Source organism: Mobula hypostoma, chromosome 1 (assembly GCF_963921235.1).
Source record: "Mobula hypostoma chromosome 1, sMobHyp1.1, whole genome shotgun sequence".
Classification (NCBI taxonomy): Eukaryota; Metazoa; Chordata; class Chondrichthyes; order Myliobatiformes; family Myliobatidae; genus Mobula; species Mobula hypostoma.
Genome location: NC_086097.1, coordinates 166,566,232 through 166,587,490, shown reverse-complemented (window position 1 = coordinate 166,587,490; position 21,259 = coordinate 166,566,232). Strand labels below are relative to the sequence as shown.

At 40.4% G+C, this 21,259-nt stretch overlaps 1 protein-coding gene across 2 annotated transcripts in view; it reads right to left on the bottom strand.

Annotated features, from left to right (window-relative positions):
* The window catches only part of napgb (N-ethylmaleimide-sensitive factor attachment protein, gamma b), an 80,691-nt gene that overhangs the window by 1,606 nt on the left and 57,826 nt on the right, over positions 1 to 21,259 (bottom strand). For both annotated transcript variants that reach the window (XM_063059298.1, XM_063059288.1), the window contains exons 5-11: positions 18,911 to 18,941; positions 17,807 to 17,916; positions 16,296 to 16,362; positions 15,192 to 15,262; positions 14,404 to 14,482; positions 6,313 to 6,392; positions 4,665 to 4,794 (exon numbers count right to left, since the gene is read on the bottom strand). In XM_063059298.1, the coding sequence (XP_062915368.1) occupies positions 4,665 to 4,794; positions 6,313 to 6,392; positions 14,404 to 14,482; positions 15,192 to 15,262; positions 16,296 to 16,362; positions 17,807 to 17,916; positions 18,911 to 18,941 (568 nt within the window). The remainder of the gene's footprint in view (positions 1 to 4,664; positions 4,795 to 6,312; positions 6,393 to 14,403; positions 14,483 to 15,191; positions 15,263 to 16,295; positions 16,363 to 17,806; positions 17,917 to 18,910; positions 18,942 to 21,259) is intronic.

The following is a 21,259-nucleotide window of genomic DNA, read 5'->3' as shown; positions in this document are numbered from 1 at the left end:
CTGTAGAATCCATCTGGACCAGGGACAGCAACCCATGAAGCACTCTGGCAGTTTGTGGTAAATGAACACCAGTGCTCTGCTTTGGAATTTTTATGAACCTACATTGTCCCAAAAGTCAATATACTTTTTCTTGTAGATGGACTATGAAACCATGTCCCATTTTTATAATCCCTCCCACTGGATAAAACAAAACTTCAATAAATCTTTTAAATTAATTTTGTGCCTGTGCACTAGCATTTAGAGATGTGTAATCCAGATGAAATTCCACCGCTCCTAAGTATGAAACATCACCATGCAACAGAAAGCAACTTGGACTAAATAATTCCAGTTTCTACATTTCCCCATTGTGAAGGAGAGTGGGGGTAGAATATATCAGTGTGCGATGGTCAGTGCAGGTTCTCAGGCTGCATAACTGACTACAGTACCATGATGATGATAAACAACAAAACTACTGAAAATTGTGCTAAATTTACAAAATAACTCTGATTTTAGATAATTTACCTCCAATTCTGTAGAAAAACCTCATTCCAAATTTTGTAGTGAGAAGGCTGACAAATTTGGCTCAATAGAAAAAGGTTCATTTTATTGCCAAAGTATGCATGTATAATACAACTTTGATATTTGTCTCTAGAATTCTCTGGCTTAAGCAGGATGTGGATATGATACAATGCTTTTAAAGAGATTGGAAGCCATATATAACAGTGGCTTGATGACTTTTTGTTCATGTGGCACAGCTCTCCTGAACTCGCAACAGAGCTATGAACCAAGGTTCCTGCAGAAAATTGTACCTTGACCTATGCTGGAACAAAAAAAATGCTATGTAGTGATATAAAGCCATGCAACTCAGGACCAGAAAGTTTCTGGCCCAAGGTAGGAGACAGCAAATGGACAGTGATAAGCAGGAATACAAAGCACTACCACTGCTCGGTTCTGATAAGGAAGTGAGAATAGCAATCAATAGGAGACAGGTGAACAGCAGATGTAGAGTGGGGGATATCCTGTGTGTGAAGTGGTGAATAGAAACAAAGAGGTGAGAGACAAGGATAGGAAAGGAGGGGGGCTGGGAGAGTGTGATGTGGGAACGGGGAGAATCAGGAAGTTGGATGCGTGGGGGGAAGGGACGAAAAGAACAGAAAGGGAATCAGATTTGTGGTTGATCATATTGAGATAAAGAAATTTCTTCATTCATAAACCTTTTGAACTTTCTACTTGAGTACAGCAGACACTGGGCTATTGAGTATATTCAGGATTGAAATTATTGTAATTAAAGAAAAGCTGAAACTTGCAAAGTTCTGGCCAATACCTGTCAAATGATGGAGCAGCCTTAAATGGTCTCCTATCAGATCACAATCTGGTTCACCTCATGCCCTTGTAACAAGCCCAAAGTACATCAAAACAGTAAAGAAAGGGTCTCCAGAGGCTATCGAGGCCTTTAAGGGCTGCTTTGAGGTTACTGACCAGTATGTGCTTTGTGAACCATATAGGGAGGACATTAAACAGACTTATTGATTGCATCACTGGCTATATCAACTTCTGTGTGGACATGGTAATATCATCAAGGACTGGTCGCTGCTTCCCTAACAAAAAGCGATGGGTCACTAGTGATCTGAAGGCTCTTCTCAACCACAAAATGATCAGGAGACAGGAAGGAATTGAAACATGTGCAGAGGTGGCTAAACAGTAATACAACAGAGAGTTGGAGAACGAGCTTGGGCAGAGTAGCACAACGGAGGTGTGGAGAGGCATGAAGAACATCACTGGCTTCAATCAGCCAAGCTGCAGAGCCTCAGAATGCAGCTGTGAATAGGCTAATGAATTAAACCAATTCTTCAATAGGTTTGACAATTGCCCTCCTGTTACCGCCCCCAGCACACCAGTCCAGGTGCCAAGGCACCCAATGCTCCCTCAGGATCAATGCCTCCCCTCCTCCATTTCAACACGTGGATGAACACAGGCTACCATTGTCTCCATCCCTTCCTTCCCCTGCACCTACCATCCATACCTCCACATACCAACTGCTATCATCCTGATCTTCACCTCCCCCAGCCCCCACCTTCCACCAACTGCTCAGTCATCACAGACCCACCTTGTGAACCTCAAAGTTCTGAAGGAGTGTGCTAAGCAGCAGTGTTGAGTTTTCCAGCGGATTTTCAATCCGAGTTTCAGCCAGGAAAGGGTCCCGACTGTGCAGAAAACATCATGCGTGGTCCTAGTACCCAAGAAGGGCAGACCAAAAGTCTTGAATGACTGCCACTGGCCCTGACCTCACATATCATGAAGACCCTAGAATGGCTGGTCCTGGCTCACCTCCAACCCCTGGTCAGATCAGCCCTCGATCCCCTGCAGTTTATCTACCAGGAACAGATTAGAGTCAACGGTGCTGGTATCTACCTGCTGAACAGAGCCTATTCACATTTGGATAAGCAGGGCAGCACTGTGAGGATCATATTTTTTGATTTCACAAGTGCCTTCAATACCATACAGCCCTCATTGCTGGGGGAATAGCTCCATTCAATGCAGGTTGGCTCTTCCATTGTATCCTGGATATTGGACTGGCAGTCTGACTGGCAGACTGTTTGTGCAGCTTCACAGCTGTGTGTCAGACATGGCTATAAGCAGCACTGGGGCCCCACAGGGGACTGTATTGGTCCATTTCCTGTTTACCCTGTATACCTCGGACACTGAGTCATGTCATCTGCAGAAATTCTCTGGTGAGTCAGCAATAGTTGGTGTACTAGACAACGGGGTGACCCATTGGGGCACCATTTCAGACAAGGGTACTGCAGTCTGATGTGACCAGAATGAACATTAAATTTTCCTGAATGCTATTGGTATTGCTTTGTTTTGGAAATTGAAGAAGAAAACCTCAGTTTATTAAAGAAGAACGACGTCTAACGAAGGACACTTTTAATAGCATCATTTCTGGTTGAACTGCCACCCCTGTGCTTCATGTTGTCATTCTGGAGACGTGCAGTCCTTTCATCCACCGTCTCTTTATCTCTTCTGCTGTTTGCCTCTGATCCTGGAGACATGCATTTCTCAGCTCCTTTGTCTCTTCATCTCTCCTCCTTCTATGCCAGTTGTTGTCATTTTGGAGACTTGCATGCCTCTTCTTCTCTCATCTTTGTTGTCCTAACTCTTTGATCCTGGAGTCGTACGGCCCTGACTTCATCTGATTCTTGTTCTCTCCCTCTCCTTGCCGCTTCCCGACGACGTTTGGCATCATCTCTTGACCATAATGTCCCCCTTCTCTTTCCACGCGCAATAATTAGGCTGACCATTTTTTTTACCCTAATGCTGGATAGAAGATACGAAGCAGTAACACCAAAGCCTCCAGGATGCTGACTATTCTTGTTGTTGTGGTTGGCGCTCTCCTAAATGGACATGATATAGTTACCAATGTCCCTTGACTGCAGTAAAGGGTTTGATGGGTGTCTCGAAGTACGTCATTACAATAAGATTTAATTATCTCTTATTGATGGGTCCCAGTTTGATCTGTCCCAATCCTGCACATGCTGATGGTGATTAGCAGAATGAGACCGCTCGAAATAGAGCTGCCCTGCCCTTTTGCTCCGATTGGTGTTGCTGCTGTGAGCATCATGAGTCACTTCTGAGGCTGGCTGTATGCATGCATCGTGGTGTTGCATCGCGGTTTCTATCATGGCTGACATCGGCTCTCAGGTGAAAGCGGGGCTGTTGATTTTAACGAGTGAGCAATTTTGTATGAATATATAACCCTGAACTTTGCCTGCATTCTGTAAGTTAGCGCATTTTAAGTCGATTTAGCCAAAAATAGTGCCGCTAGTTGGAGGTCACAAACAGGGCATGAGAGTTTTAGTAGTATATAGATAAAGGGAGAATAGTAGAATGAATATGGGGACCCGGTAGAGGACTTTGTCAAATGGTGCATGCTGAATCATCTGCAGCTCAACATCAGTAAGACAAGGGAGATAGTTATGGACTTTAGGAAAACAAAGCCTGCACTGCTCCCTGTTACCACTAATGGTGAGGACATGGATGTGGTGAGATCCTACAAGTACCTGGGGGTGCACCTGGATGACAGACTTGAGTGGAGCACCAACATAGAGGCAGTGTACAAGAAGGGCCAGAGTCACCTCTACTTCCCAAGGAGACTGAGGTCCTTTAGAAAATGCAGCCCTCTCCTTCACATGTTCTACCAGTCTGTGGTTGCCAGTACAATCTTCTATGCAGTGGTATGCTTGGGGAATGTCATCAACATGGCTGATGCCAATAGGCACAATTAACTGATTAGAAAGGTTGGCTCTGTTGTAAGAGTCAAACTGAACACGCTGGAGGCTGTGGTACAACAAAGGAACTTACGGAAAATCCTGGCAATTCTACAAGGTTTCTCGTCCTCTGCATACCACTTTGGCTGAACAGAGGAGCACTATACGAGTTCATTCTTACCCTCAGCCATAAGGGTCTATAATGAGTCAACCTATGGCCAGGGAAGTGATGACCCCCTCGTGTTGGACTGTTTAAGATAACTTACTTTTACTTATTCTCCTTACTTCTGTTCTAATATTGTATATATGCGAACTTGTAATGCTACTGTGATACTATAATTTCCTTTGGGATCAATGAAGTATTTATCTATTCCTTGGTTTCTCATATTAGTACTCAATAAATGGAATCAAACTTACATCATTATCCATGTACTTGAAGAGTGCTGAATTACAGATAGCAAAAACCTGATCCTGGTCTTGCTGATCAAATCCTTCCAGTAGTTGCTCCAAGGCAATGCAGTCCTCACTACCATTAAATCCAGGTATACTGTTAACAAGAAAGATTAGATCAGAAATCATTCGTTACTTATGCATCAAACTAAACTTGGGGAGGAAGAAATTGTACATCAAGTTTCATCATCTTCTTGGATAGTTTATTGGCTTCAAAATTGAGATAAGGACATAACTTTGTCCATCTGATCCACATTTCCTGCCTGCTAACCACATAGATTGCCAGAATATTTTAAGTTTGTTTTTTAAACTCCCAATTATGCTTCTAAAAATATATGTCCTTCCTATCCACAAAACAGCATTGGACATTCAGGCTTTCATAATTTTAGAATATACCATTACTATTTTGATTGGGGTGTATGGGGTGTCAGGGAGGTGTAGCACCTCTGATGAGGCAGGCATCTCATGCCCCCTTGGCAATCACTTGCCTACCATTGTCCCCAGCTTGTACCATTACATTCAGCTCTCACCTGTGGCTCAAAACTGCTGTTTTCTAGCAACTGTGGCCACACCTTGGTAAGCCCCTTTGACAAAAGGCCTAAAACAGGTGAGGGTAAACAATGGGCATTAAATGCTCGGCGAACTTGGGCTTGCCTACCCAGTTTAGCGAAGGCTGCACCCAGCAGACTGCACGGAGGTAACCGCTAGTTCAGCTCAACAGTCAGGAAGGCTGACCCAGCGAGGTGCTGTGCTGACTTCATCTTCAGCTGTTGTGACTCTGTCTTGCCACTGTATACAGATGGTCTCAAACGAGTGAGTGAGGCCAACACTGCGCAACTCTTTCTCCTAAACTAAGTCTTTGCGCAGGTCACTCTTGTCACCCATTCTTACAATCCCAAACTAACCCAAGTCCTGTGGCAAAAGGGTAGCAGGTGTGCGTATACTGGTAGCCATAGCCACATACCTGCACACTGGCAGCTCAGTAGGTCTTTGGACTGCGGGAGGAACCTGGAGCACCCAAAGGAAACTCACGAGGTCACAATGAGAACATATTGATCTAATCGTGTATCTGACTGTACATACAGTGTAAAAAACAGTAATGCTTACAATTTTAGTGTTTGGGCTCATTTCCCCCGTTGATCGCTTGTACATTATGACAGAGACGCAACAGCAAGATTTTTACTCTTTCTTCAGTTAGTCCTGACGAAGGGTCTCGGCCTGAAACATCGACTGCACCTCTTCCTAGAGATACTGCCTGCCCTGCTGCGTTCACCAGCAACTTTTATGTGTGTTGCTTGAATTTCCAGCATCTGCAGAATTCCTGTTGTTTAAGATTTTTACTCTGTTGGATGCACTAAGAAAATGTGTGTGCGAGCACACACACACCCCTATGCTACTGTGCTGCCCCAAATGAAATTGGTTCTATATTGTTTCACCATTTCACACACAAATCTTATAACCAATTAACAAAACTATTAATCTGTCAGGTATGACCAGAAGGGGGAGTATACAAACCCAATGAGTTAACACACCTGCATTCTAGCTGTCAGTTTTATTCAGGTAAAAGCATTATATAGTCTTATCAGCAAATAATAAGGACATTTTTAATGCTTACCTATAACTTTCTCGAACACATTTGTCTGCAGCTACGTAGTCATTCCTATGTAGATGAACCAACACTTGTGCTATTGTTTTCTAAAGCAAACAAGTAATATGGTGAATATTTCAGAAACATACTCTTGAAAACTGTTGATACAGTTAAATACCAACACATCAAGAGCAAAAATCTTTCTACAGATCCATGATTAAGATAATAGTTATGTTACTGACTAGCATTCAAAAGGCTGGATAAATTCACATCATGACACAGCATACTGTATGAGGAATTTAAATGTAGTTAGTTAAATAAGTTCTGGAATAAAAAACTAGCATCTGTATTGGTAACCATGAAAATACAATAGCGTTGCAAAAACACAAATGATTTGTCCATGTCCTTCAGGAAGTATGTTGTACTTATCCAATCCGGTCTGCCACGCTTGTTATGAGTTACGAGTATTTAATTCATAGCTGCCTCCAAAATGGCTTAGCAGACTACTCAGATCAAAAAGCTAATTAGGATAATTAGACATCTGTTGAATGAATTATAAAATTTTTAATCTCTTATCTGTCCAAAATTGTCACATCATCTCTCCAAAATTGTCACATCATGTAACTTTCAACTACGGTGACCCCTGTTTCCATCCAGGGGGTCAGTGTGGACATGGTGGAGGACTACAAATACCTGGGGATAGGAATTGGCAATGAACTGGACTGGTCAAAGAACACTGAGGCTGTCTACAAGAAGGGTCAGAACCATCTCTATTTCCTGAGGAGACTCAGGTCCTTTAACATCTGTCAGACGATGCTGAGGATGTTCTACGAGTCTGTGGTGGCCAGTGCTATCATGTTTGCTGTTGTGTGCTGGGGCAGCAGGCTGAGGGTAGCAGACACCAACAGAATCAACAAACTCATTTGTAAGGCCAGTGATGTTGTGGGGATGGAACTGGATTCTCTCACGGTGGTGTCTGAAAAGAGGATGCTGTCCAAGTTGCATGCCATTTTGGACAATGTCTCCCATCCATTACATAATGAACTGGTTGGGCACAGGAGTACATTCAGCCAGAGACTCATTCCACCAAGATCCTATGACGCTCAGTGTTGCATCTTGGTGGAATGAGTCATTCCTGCCTGTGGCCATCAAACTTTACAACTCCTCCCTTGGAGGGTCAGACACCCTGAGTCAATAGGCTGGTCCTGGACTTCTTTCCTGGCATAATTTACATATTACTATTTAATTATTTATGGTTTTATTACTATTTAATTATTTATGGTTTTATTACTATTTAATTATTTATGGTGCAACTGTAACGAAAACCAATTCCTTGGGATCAATAAAGTATGACTATGACTATGAATGTAACTTGGTGGTGCAACAAATCAACACAGTAATATTTTGAGGCCAATGTTTAAATGAGAAATTGGTAAAGTGGCTCATTCATTTAACCATTGCTGAACTCCACCATGCATTGGGCCAAGTTCAATGTTTACAATTTACGAGTACCTAAACAGAAGTCAAAGAGGGGGGAAAAAAAACATTACATAGGGCTACTCTGGATGTCTGACTGGCCGCCAACCTTTCTTAAATTACCACCACAAATAAATTCTCATACAGGTGTCCCCTGCTTTTCGAACGTTCGCTTTACGAAAACTCACTGTTACGGAAGACCTACATTAGTACCCTATTTTCACTTTCAGAAGGTGTTTTCACTGTTATGAATAAAAATTCAGCGTGCGATAAAAAATCAGCGCGAGATAAAAGGCAGTGCACCCCGAGCAGCCACTCTCCCCCGGATTCAGAACTGCTTTGCTTTAACACGTGCCTGTAAGCAGCCATTTGCAAGATGAGTTCTATGGTATCGGAAAAGCCTGAAAGAGCTCGTAAGGGTGTTACACTTACAGTACAACTAGACATAATTAAGTGTTTTGATCGTGGTGAACAAAGTAAGGACAACATAAGTTTGGCTTGTGGAAGCTGACAAACATGACGTTGAAGAGGTTTTGGCATCCCATCACCAAGAACTGACAGATGAAGAGCTGATGCAATTGGAAGAAAAAAGGATAACAATCGAAACCGAATGAGTAATGATAAAGTACGACTTTAATTTTGAAAGGGTACGTCGGTTTAGGAGATATTTGCAGGATGGTTTCAGTCCTTACAAAGAACTGTGTGATAGAAAAATGAGCGAGGTTCAGCAGTCAAGCAAGCCTTCCACGTCAGCCACAGCAGACGACGAACCTCGACCTTCGACATCGAGGCGGGCAGTCATAGGAGAAGATGAGCTGTCTGGTCTAATGGAAACAGACGACGAGATGACACCCCAGTGTCCCACCACCCCAACCCCCAGGCCACGGACAGATACCAATTCACGGAGAATGCAACGGTAGCCGGGAGGCACACAGCACATCTTTAAGAAAAAAGCCGAAATAAACATGCTAATTAATTAGGCGCCGCTGACACACAATTGTCAGCCCAGATCAGAGATGACGCAATTGGATATCGGCACTGATCTGCGCCGACAATTACGTGTCGGCGGCACCTAATTAATTAGCTTGTTTGTTTCAGCTTTTTTCTTAAAGATGTGCTGTATACCTCCCGGCTACCGCTGCATTCCTGCATGCTTCGCGGCAATGTATCGCTCGATGGCCTGGAGGGTGGGGGCCACTGCACCACCCAACCTGTGACGACTCAGTCCAACACACCATCATCAGTGTGCTCGGCAAGCTATCTTCCCAATTCCCATAAGTGATACTACACTGTACACACATTATTTCTACTTTATATAGGCTATGTATTTTTATATGTTATTTGGTAATGATTTGGCAGCTTCATAGCTTAAAGGTTACTGGGCAGAGTGTTCTTGCCAACAGCGCTTGTGAGAGATTTTCTGCCGATGGCGCTTGTGTGAGATTTTCGCGACAGAGAACAGTTCAGTAATGATTGTGGAAAAGTATTTCTACTTTATATAGGCTGTGTATTTATCATATCATTCCTGCTTTTACTATATGTTACTGTAATTTTAGGTTCTATGTGTTATTTGGCATGATTTGGTAGGTTATTTTTGGGTCTGCAAACGCTCACAAAATTTTCCCATATAAATAAATGGTAATTGCTTCTTCACTTTACGACATTTCCGCTTACAAACCATTTCACAGGAATGCTCTACCTTCGGATGGGGGGGGAAACCCGTGTTTAGTTGATTTACAGTAGACAAATACAAACCCCATTTCCAGAAAAGTTAGGATATTTTCCAAAATGCAATAAAAACAAAAATCTGTGATATGTTAATTCATGTGAACCTTTATTTAACTGACGAAAGTACAAAGAAAAGATTTTCAGTAGTTTTACTGACCAACTTAATTGTATTTTGTAAACATACACAAATTTAGAATTTGATGGCTGCAAGACACTCAACAAAAGTTGGGACAGAGTTAAAACAAGATTGAAAAGTGCACAGAATATTCAAGTAACACCGGTTTGGAAGACTCCACATTAAGCAGGCTAATTGGTAGCAGGTGAGGTATCATGACTGAGTATAAAAGTAGCGTCCATCAAAGGCTCAGTCTTTGCAAGCAAGGATGGGTCGTGGCTCACCCCTTTGTGCCAAAATTCGAGAGAGAATTGTTAGTCAGTTCAAAAGGAACATTTCTCAACGCAAGATTGCAAAGAATTTAGGTCTTTCAACATCTACAGTACATAATATTGTGAAAAGATTCAGAGAATTCAGAGACATCTCAGTGCGTAAAGGGCAAGGTCGGAAACCACTGTTGAATGCGCGTGACCTTCGAGCCCTCAGGCGGCACTGCCTAAGAAACCGTCATGCTTCTGTGACAATTATAGGCACCTGGGCTCGGGAGTACTTCGGAAAACCATTGTCACTCAACACAGTCCATCGCTGCATCCAGAAATGCAACTTGAAACTGTATTACGCAAGGAGGAAGCCATACATCAACTCTATGCCGGCGAGTTCTCTGGGCCCAAGCTCATCTCAGATGGACCGAAAGACTGTGGAACCATGTACTGTGGTCAGATGAACCCACATTTCAGCTAGTTTTCGGAAGAAACGGGCATCGAGTTCTCCGTGCCAAAGATGAAAACGACCATCCAGATTGTTATCAGCGAAAGGTGCAAAAGCCAGCATCTGTGATGGTATGGGGTGCATCAGTGCCCACGGCATGGGTGAGTTGTATGTATGTGAAGGTACCATTGACTCTGAGGCATATATTACAATTTTAAAGAGACATATGTCGCCATCAATGCAACGTCTCTTCCCGGGACGTCCATGCTTATTTCAGCAGGACAATGCCAGACCACATTCTGCACGGGCTACAACAGCATGGCTTTGTAGACACAGAGTGAATGTGCTTGACTGGCCTGCTGCCAGTCCAGACCCATCTCCTATTGAAAATGTATGGCGCATCATGAAGAGGAGAATCAGACAACAGAGACCACGAACTGTTGAGCAGCTGAAGTCTTATATCAAGCAAGAATGGACAAAATTTCCAATTGCAAATCTACTACAATTAGTATCCTCAGTTCCAAAACCATTAAAAAATGTTATTAAAAGGAAAGGTGATGTAACACAATGGTAAACATGCCTCTGTCCCAACTTTTGTTGAGTGTGTTGCAGCCATCAAATTCTAAATTTGTGTATGTTTACAAAATACTATTAGGTTGGTCAGTAAAACTACTGAAAATCTTTTCTTTGTACTTTTGTCAGTTAAGTAAAGGTTCACATGAATTAACATATCACAAATTTTTGTTTTTATTGCATTCTGGAAAATATCCCAACTTTTCTGGAAATGGGGTTTGTACATTCATGTTTGACTCATTTGTAAACTACCATCATGAAGACTCACTGCTATATGGAGAATCAGGAAACCATTTGGGCCACCGTGTTCCAACTAACATCCAAAGGTTATCCAAGCAGTTTGTTATCAACAGATCTCAAGGTACAAACCCCAACTTATGTACAGTCTATAACCAAATTTGATGGACCATACTTCCAACCTGCAAACTGTTCAGGTTATGAACAGTTCAGGGGAATGGAATCCTGCCATCATCTGGGGAGGATCTGTTCTGCCCTTCATTACTTTTCTTTCCTTTTTTCTTATTATAAATATTGATTCTCAAACCTATAATAAATTTTGTATCTCTCACTATTTTTGTACAATACGTTATGCCTCTATTCTTCAAGAGAAATTCAGTCAAAGAATGCTGTCTCCTCTTTCTTATGTTTGTATGCATCTTTAAAAATGAAGTTAGTAATATTCCTGAATAGGGGTAACCCCAATATATTCGAGGCCTATGTTTGAAGTTGCTTGCCTTGCATGCATTGAAGTTTAGAGAACTGAGAACTAATCAGGATTCTGAAGAGGCTTAACAAAAGTAGAAGCCATGAGGCCTGGAAGTAAATAGCAGTGCTCCAGGATTAAAGGGTCAGTCAGGTAGGATTGACAGAAGTTTCTTTCATGCAGAAGATAGTAAATTTTAGGAACTCTCTACGACAAGATAACTCTGAATAGTCAGCTGATCACTGTATTACAAGGTAAAAATATATTTTTGGAGGTGGGGGGTGGAAATCAGAGGAATTCAGGTGGAAATTAATCCACAATTGTAGAAGGTTATGCAGTTTGAGAAATCAAATTCTGATAGAACATATTCTACCACAAATTCTGGCATGGAAGTTAGGAACATTTATATACAGAGACCTTGATGGTGGTACAAGTCTTCAGATCACTGAAAGTGGCAATATGGGGTAATGAAGACAACATTTGGTATGTTTGCCTTCGTATAGCAGGGCAATGAGTATAGCAGTTGGGACTCCAGGATGCAGTTGTGCAAAACATTGGTTAAGGCTGTATTTAAAATATTGTGCATAGTTCTGGGCATCACACTACGGGAAGGATGAGGTGGCAATAGAGATTCACCTGGATGTTGACTGGAAAGGAGAGACGGGATAGGATGGGTTTACAGTTACTGGAATGTAGGCAGTTGAGGTGTAAGCTTATTGAGGTTTTACAATTTTAAAAGCAGAGATATAGATAAGATAGGCAGAGCATTTGTCCCTCAAGTATCAGGAGACTAGAACTAGTGGGTGTAAGGTGAGAGGGGAGAAATGTAAAAGAGATCTGAGGGATGAGCTTTTCCACACATTGTTCATCTGGAATGAGCTGTTGAAAGAAGTAGTAGAGGCAGTACAATTACAATGTTCAAAAATTGGTACTTGAATAGGAAAGGCATAGCAGGATAGATGCTAATTCAAGTAGAATTATAGATCAAATTTCTAGAACAGGGGTAGGCAACCTACGGCCTGCGGGCCAAATCCGGCCCACGAGCAAATATTGGGATACTATGCTTATCCGGCGTGCGAGCGATTTCCCCTTATTCTGAGTGTTTCACGCGACCACACTGATGGACATCCATGGCATCTTGTTGCACTGGCCCCAGGTTCCGTTTTGTTCCAAACCAAACACTGTTATATTTACGAATGATGGGAAGGCAGACTACCTTATTAATATTTATTAGATACTCTCCGTGCACGAGCAAGTTTTCAGATGGGGTCATTCAAATTTGTAAACAGAAACAGCATCACTGTGTTTTAACAAGAAATCCACGCTAAATATCCAGATATTTACATATGCTACGATACTTGTTGATTAACTCGCGTTTCGAAATAAAATTGAAGAAAAAAATTCCAATGGCAATGAATGCAAAACGCAGGAAAGTAGACACTGAGTGCCGAAATTTCCAAGACACTTGGACACTCGATTACTTCTTCATTGAGTGAGCTGGGAGACCTGGCCTATTTCTCCAATGTACGCTGGCTTAGCTGAGGGTCAACGATGGAAAGAGTATTTGCATTGCATGACGAGGTGGCAATATTCCTTGAAAGCAAAAATGAGGATGCTTCACATTTTCATGATCCTGATTGGCTTGCAACCTTGGCATTTCTTGTGGACATTACATCTCATTTAAATAACTTGAATTTACAACTTCAAGGAAAAAAATCAACTGATACACGAGATGTATGGTCATATTGTGGCCTTTAAAAGAAAGGTGCAACGGTGGGAGTACCAGCTTCAAAAAGGAAATTGTGTACATTTTCCCACTTTACAAAAAAGTAAATCACAAGATCCAGGCATTTTTGTGAATATGGTACAAGAATTGCAAAAAGAGTTTTCATCTCGCTTTCCTAATTTTTGCTTGCATGCAAATGAGTTCAAGCTGTTTGCTACTCCATTTGATGTGAAAGTGGACACTGCATCAGAAATTTTTCAAATGGAATTGATTGAGATGCAATGTGACAACATATTGAGATTGAAATTTCATTCTGAAGATGTGTCAGTGCTTGATATCTATAGAAAATATGTTCATCCAAGTGCGAAGTATTCTAACTTAGTGGACCATGCAAAAAAGACGGCATCATTGTTTGGCAGCACTTAGCTGTGTGGGCAATTATTTTCAAAAATGAAGCACACCAAGAACCATTTGAGAACGAGATTGACTGATGTCCAGTGGGATAATGTCTTGCTCTTAGCATCAACAACCCTGACACCCAATATTGAGAAGCTTTCAAGCAACAAACAGCATCAAGTTTCACGTTGATTTATCGACTGTTTGCAATAAAATTTCCTTTTGTATTATACTTAATTTACCACCATTCAATGCATCATGTTCATACATTTTATGTTTAAAGATTCTTTGTGTCCTTTTAATAGATTAAAAAGATGCCTAGATTGAAATAAATTGCAACTAAACTGAGTTCTTTGATTACTAATTGGCATCCTTGGTTAAGTACAAATGATTTTCTAGCATGCGTAACTCATTAATTTGAGGCAAAATATAACTAGATGTATTAAAATGGATAATTCCCGTATTTCAAGTTTTTATGGCAATTATCTGGCCCGCTGTCCGCTCATTAACACACGATCCAGCCCACCGAGGCAAAAAGGTTGCTGACCCGTTCTAGAATATAGAATAATGTCGCTCCAAGCCCTGCCTGTTCATGTGCTTGTCATGATGCCTTTTAAAACATGATTACATAACTTAATAAAAATTTTCAAGAATAGAAGAAAATAACTGAAATATTACAAATTATTTGATTACCTTAAAACATGTTGGGTAATTCTCAATTTCCTTATAGATGTTTTTTTCCTTCTGAAGAGATCCTGCTGCTTCATCAAGCCTTAAACATAAAGACAAACAATTTTAACAATAGCCTTAAAATGTTCAAAAGTGCATAACTACATTAAAATATTTACATGAAAATGACTGTTGTGACATAGAACCCTGAAGATGCCTCGCATGATCATTTGCCGTGCATCTGAAATTACTAGTGAGCACAGGGGCTCCATTTTCCCACATGGATTTTTCTTTTACTGTTAAAGAATATGAATCACTACACCTCACCACTGTTTTCAACACTGCATTAATTTCTCACCTTTGCCCACTCCAAACTTTGAAAAACTTTGCCCTGCATGCTTTGGAGTTCAGTAGAGAACAGAGAAATTATCTTATGTTTCTGAAAGGGTTCCACAAAGTAGATGCCATGAGGCTGATTTAGAACTAGGCAATGGTGTTCCAGGATTAAGAGCTCAATTACTTAAGATTGAGGGGATGTTTCTTTTGTGCAGAAGACTGTAAATGTCAGTGTCTGGGCTCTTGCTCATCTCTAACTTTTGTGTTTGAAGGGCAGGAGATGAGCTGACCAGCAAGGAGATAGCAGACATTCCTTTATAGAATTACTCTCAAGTTTACATGATCCAAACCAAAATACATTTTTTTAACAAAACATAACAACAATTGCAGACATTTCATGAATAGAAAATATCCTTCTCTTTACTTACATTCATTTTGAGTCTTTAGCTAAACTTTGTATTGGAAAAGGCACTTACCTTCGAGCCCTGACAAGTAGCCTTGAAACTTTTCCTAGCAATTCAGCAGACTGACGCAAACGGTCTTCATTCTATAAAATAAAAAGTTATTTAGATTACAAAGCCAACATATTTTATTCAACTGCTTGAAAATTCTTTCACTAATTACACTGAGGCATAAAAAAAACTGTCACTGATAAATTCAGGGATTTTTTTCAGGTTAGTGCTGTCCTCGACCTTGCTTTACCAGAGATTCAGTATGGCTTTCTGTGACTGTGACCAGAATACACTAATGCCAGAACTGCTCTGCAGTCTATAACGCAACTGGCTACATCCATCATCTTTCACCATGCCTCTTCTCTGATCTCCAATTTGAGATTACATTTTCTTTGAATTCACCTTTACTTACTTGATCAGAGCCAAACATCCCCAATGGTTTTTCTTCCAAGTACTTTACCTCACAGAATCAGTTTTGGTGTGGCAGAGAGGATCAGCCAATCCATCAAGTCTATATTGGCAATTAATAGGGGCATCTTGTTAGCCCCATACCCCCTGCCCTCTACGATTACCTTGGAAATCATTCTCAAAACCAATTCCCTTTTGAAGACTGAATCTGTTCCCATCCTCTTCATAGAGGATGAACATACATATTAGAATAAAAGTGCTTTTCTCCACAGCATTTTACTCACAATTTTAATCAGTTTAAAGAGTAAGGTAACTATCTGCAAGTGCAATCAGATTTTATACACGCCTTCCAAATCTCAACGTTCTCTGCAGACAATACTCAAGTCCTTCTCTACAATTATTTTCACTATTCTATTGAAACTTAACACAACAAAATGTTCTATTAAATCATGGTATAACACTAGTTACTGATTTATGTTAAGGGAAAGACAGCCCTTAATAATCACATTTAGGCCTCTTGATTGTTACTGGATTTCCAGTGACATGCCAGCCTTCCGGAAACCAAAGTGATAAGTACTCTGCACAAACTCCATAATTTGCTATTATCTACCTTTGTTTATTCTCCTTGGATTTTAATGATGAAAACAAATATACATCCAAAGTTCTCTTTAAATCAACAATTCAAATAAAAAACAACAACCTTGGTTATCCACAACCTACCTCAAATACGGAGGCAGCCTGCTGGTACAGGTCAACAGCTTTTTCCAAGTTTACATTTTCTATCAGCCTGAAACATAATAGAATTCTTTTTCACTTCATAGAAGACTTTTCACTGTAAAATATACAATACAGCTGCAGGCACTGCTCTTTCATCAACCCAGTTCAGAGAGGAGGAACAATAGGCACAAGGAAAAGATTTAACTAAAAACTGGACACAAACACAGATTGGGAGCTGACATTAAGATAAGGAAACAAAATAGGAGAAAACATGAAGTGCAGTGTTCATAATCGGGTGGATAAATACATTTGTTTTCCAGTCATGAATGGGTTTCAAATAGAATCAGGATTGGGAGAAGTTATTGTTTTGCAATGTGGGCATCACTGGAAAAACCCTAAACGCCCTTGAAATGCAGTTATTCTGGTGAATGTATGCCTACAATGCTACTGGGTAGAGAGTTGCAGTTCTTAGAACTAGCAACCTTAAACATGAATGATCCCCATAAACCTATTGACATTGTCCCTCCTGGTGATGGAACCTGTGGGTTTGGGAAGTACTATTACAGTACCTTACGCAAGCAACTGTAGTGCACTCTGCAGGATGTGCCAGTGGCTTAGGGAATGAATGTTTAGAGCTGTGGATGGGGTGTCCCGTGATCTAGTTGCTTTGTTCTGGATGGTGCCAAGATTCTTGACAGTCGCTGGATATGCAAGGGAGAATAGGGCCCTGGCATAACATATGTGTAAGGAGTAATGCAACACTGAGTACTGTACTTCTATACTGAAATCAAGCTATATTGTATCCTGATATCGGTGGAATGAGTCACGATCCCAGTATTCATTACCATCAACTCAAGTGAAGCAGAAGAGCAATCCATTTGCGGAGAATAAAGGTATAGCAATAATATTAAATAGGTATTTAAAATTAAGCTTTTATGAACAATATTTCTAGATGGTCTTTTACATTCTCTATATTTTGAAACTACTCAGAATTTACATTAAGACATTTGTAGAGATACACTTGCAGCAATGCAAATAATTTGTACAATGGAAAGAGTACTGCTTTGTAAAAATAAAAAAACATTGCGGACCATAGAGGATAAAATCAATGTAAAATGCAAACTACAGTGATGCACATTCCTCCTAGTTGGGTTCAATACAAAAGCTGGTTAATTGCCAGTACAAAATTCTGAGCTGTTCAATATACACAAAATGCTGGAGGAGCTCAGTAAGTCAGGCAGCATCAATCACCTTCTGGCTGCATACTTCATTTCCCCTCCCCCACCAACCTATCACCTGCTTCCCCCTCCCACATAATCTTATTCTGACTTCTGCCCTCTGCATTTCCAGTCCTGATGAAGCGTTTTAGCCCAAAACATCAACAGTTTATTACCCTCCATAGATGCTGCCTGACTAGCTGAGTTGCTCCTTTGCATAAGTTGTACAAGATTTCCAGCATCTGCAGAATCTCATGTTTATGAATTGTTCAATTGCTATGGCTTTGAATTTCTTACTTTCCAGCACGGTCTAGTGCCATGGCAGCAGTGTCAGGTGTTCCATTCTCTACAAACATCATGCTGGCTTTCTCAATGAGCTGAACTGCTTCAGGCAACTTCTGCATTTCCTATATTAAAACATTCTATTATACACATTTCATTAGGCACATTGCAATTAACAAATAGATGTCAATATCAATCTACACAATACAGTACAATGTGGAATTAATGATGAGACCAAAGTGCAATATCAGGGGCAAACTACTCCCTTTGTACACTTAATAAAACTCCTTTGTAAGTAATTACATATGTTGTAGCAGATTCACAAATTCCATCCTCCTAAAAAATGTCACTAAATATCTTTAATGAATATACTCATGTTCCAGTTAATTGATGTCAAAATGACACAATGAGCACCATGTATTTAGATTTTCAATCTTTCAGGCAAAGGGAGACAAGAGAAATCCAAAAACTAAATACTGCAAATACCCAAAACTCAAAAATAAAAATAGAAAATACTGGGAACATTTGGTAAGTAAACATGTCTCCAGTTCTGATGAAGTATCAGCAAACTGAAACAATAATTGTTTCTTTCTCCACAGATGATGGCTTACTTGTTGAATATTGCCAGCACTTTGTGTTTTCATTTCAGAGAAATGACAGGCTCTTAAAGTGAAGAGTTCACTTATTACAGTTTATTACAGTTCCACATCAAAAAATTAAGAATCATTTGATGAAAGCAATAAGTTTTTTTTAAAAAAAAAGAAATACCTGGTAATTAACTTGTTATTTTGTGAACATAATTAAAAATTATTTGGATAGCTTGATACAATAAATCAGCTATTCATATCGACAAATTCTACCTGAATAAAAGTGCAAGGATCCACTCAACTAAATAAAATGAAAGCATGCAAGTTTACTTCCATAAACAATGAAGTACTAATAATACTGTACGCTAAGAAATCATGTATTAAAGCTACCACACTATTTATGGGTTGAAATAAATATTTGTACCACTTGTCAGAAATAAATTCATTTTGTATTTCGTATATCTGTAAAGAAAGATTTATTGACTTTTAAAGAAATAAATTTTTAAGAGTTTAAAATAGCCAAGTAACCAACCTTCAGCATCATTCCAGCCTGTTCAAAGGCTCTGTGGAGAAAATGGAAATCAATCACAGGATAGGGATCTACTCAGTGCAAACTAACTTCATACCAATGAAATGTATAATAAACAAGCTGGATCACTCACTCAAACATAGCCAATTCAGTAATAGGCAGAATACTGGATGTACAAACATGTTATAACTGACTATGGACAATCACATTAGTAGGAACCAACAGAAGGTAAAAATTTGGCCCACTCTGAACAAAAAAAATATACTTGAAACAAAACAAATAGCTTTTGTAGACCACAACTGGACTGAAAGGAATACAAACTGCAGAAGGTATGGCTAGCAATATTAATATTGTACAGATAAGATTACTAAAGTTAATGAATTACTTATATAGTATCAATTTTCTCAGAAGTTAATTAAAATATTCTTAATATAACTTTTTCACATTCCCCACTTAAGCGAAAGATTTGTAAGCAACAGGAACCAACAACTCCAGAGTAATTTCTTTGTAAGAATTTTGTAAGAATGGGCTTTGATTAAAAAAAAGTCTTTATCTTCCTAACATATTTGCTCAAGTGGCAAAGTCAACTTAAAGACAGTTTCAATCAAGTCATCTGAACCATGGAAAAAATATTGTACAAAAAAATTTAAAATCTGAATGTTTAGAAGAGAATATCATTTCTAGGTTTGAATGTACTCGAACAACTGAATGGTCAACATTAAAGTGATTGACCGAATGCAAATATGGATTTAATTTCCTACAAAAGACCCATTGTCTCAGCTTGCTCCTGCCCCACCGAACTTATTTCAGCATACCTCAACACTCTTTTATTCCCCGCTTGTTCAATTCCTTCCCACCTATGTTCGTGACACTTCTCACACTCTGAATCTTTTCAATAATTTTAAGTTCCCTGGCCCCCACTGCTTTATTTTCCCCATGGATGTTCAGTCCCTAGATACCTCCATTCCCCACCAGGAAGGTCTCAAAGCTCTCCACTTCTTTTTGGATTCCAGACCTAACTAGTTCCCCTCTACCACCACTCTCCTCTGTCTAGCGGAATTAGTCCTTACTCTTAACAATTTCTCCTTTGGCTCCTCCCACTTCCTCCAAACTAAAGGTATAGCCATGGGCACCCGTATGGGTCCTAGCTATGCCTGCCTTTTCGTTGGCTTTGTGGAACAATCCATGTTCCAAGCCTATACTGGTATCCGTCCCCCTCTTTTCCTTCACTACATCAACCACTGCATTGGCGCTGCTTCCTGCACGCATGCTGAGCTTGTTGACTTCATTCACTTTGCCTCCAACTTTCCATAAGACCGTAAGCCAAAAGAGCAGAAGTCGGCTATTCAGCCCATCGAGTCTGCTCCGCCATTTTATCATGAGCTGATCCATTCACCCATTTAGTCCCACTCCCTCGCCTTCTAACCATAACCTTTCATGGCCTGGCTACTCAGATACCTATCAATCTCTACCTTAAATACACCCAGTGACTTGGCCTCCACTGCCACCTGTGGCAACAAATTCCATAGATTCACCACCCTCTGGCTAAAAAAAATTCTTCGCATCCTTGTTCTGAATGGGCACCCTTCAATCCTTAAGTCATGCCCTCTCACACTGGACTCCCCCATCATAGGAAACAACTTTGCCACATCCACTCTGTCCATGCTTTTCAACATTCAAAATGTTTCTATGAGGTCTCCCCTCATTCTTCTAAACTCCAAGGAATACAGGCCAAGAGCGGACAAACATTCCTCATATTAACCCTCTCATTCCCCGAATCATTCTAGTGAATATTCTCTGTACCCTCTCCAACATCAGCACATCCCTTCTTAAATAAGGAGATCAAAACTGCCCACAGTACTCCAAGTGAGGTCTTACCAGTGCCTTATAGAGCCTCAACATCACATCTCTGCTCCTATACTCTATTCCTCTAGAAATGAATGCCAACATTGCATTCGCCTTCTTCACCACCGACTCAACCTGGAGGTTAACCTTAAGGGTATCCTGCACAAGGACTCCCAAGTCCTGTTGTATCTCAGAACTTTGAATTCTCTCCCCATTTAAATAATAGTCTGCCCATTTATTTCTTCTGCCAAAGTGCATAACCATACACTTTCCAACACTGTATTTCATTTGCCACTTCTTTGCCCAGCTTCCAACCTATCCAAGTCTTTCTGCAAACTATTTCCTCAGCACTACCAGCCCCTCCACCTATCTTCATATCATCAGCAAACTTAGCCACAAAGCCATCTATTCCATAATCCAAATCGCTGATGTACAACGTAAAAAAAAGCAGCCCCAACACGGACTCCTGTGGAACACCACTGGTAACCGGCAGCCAACCAGAATAGG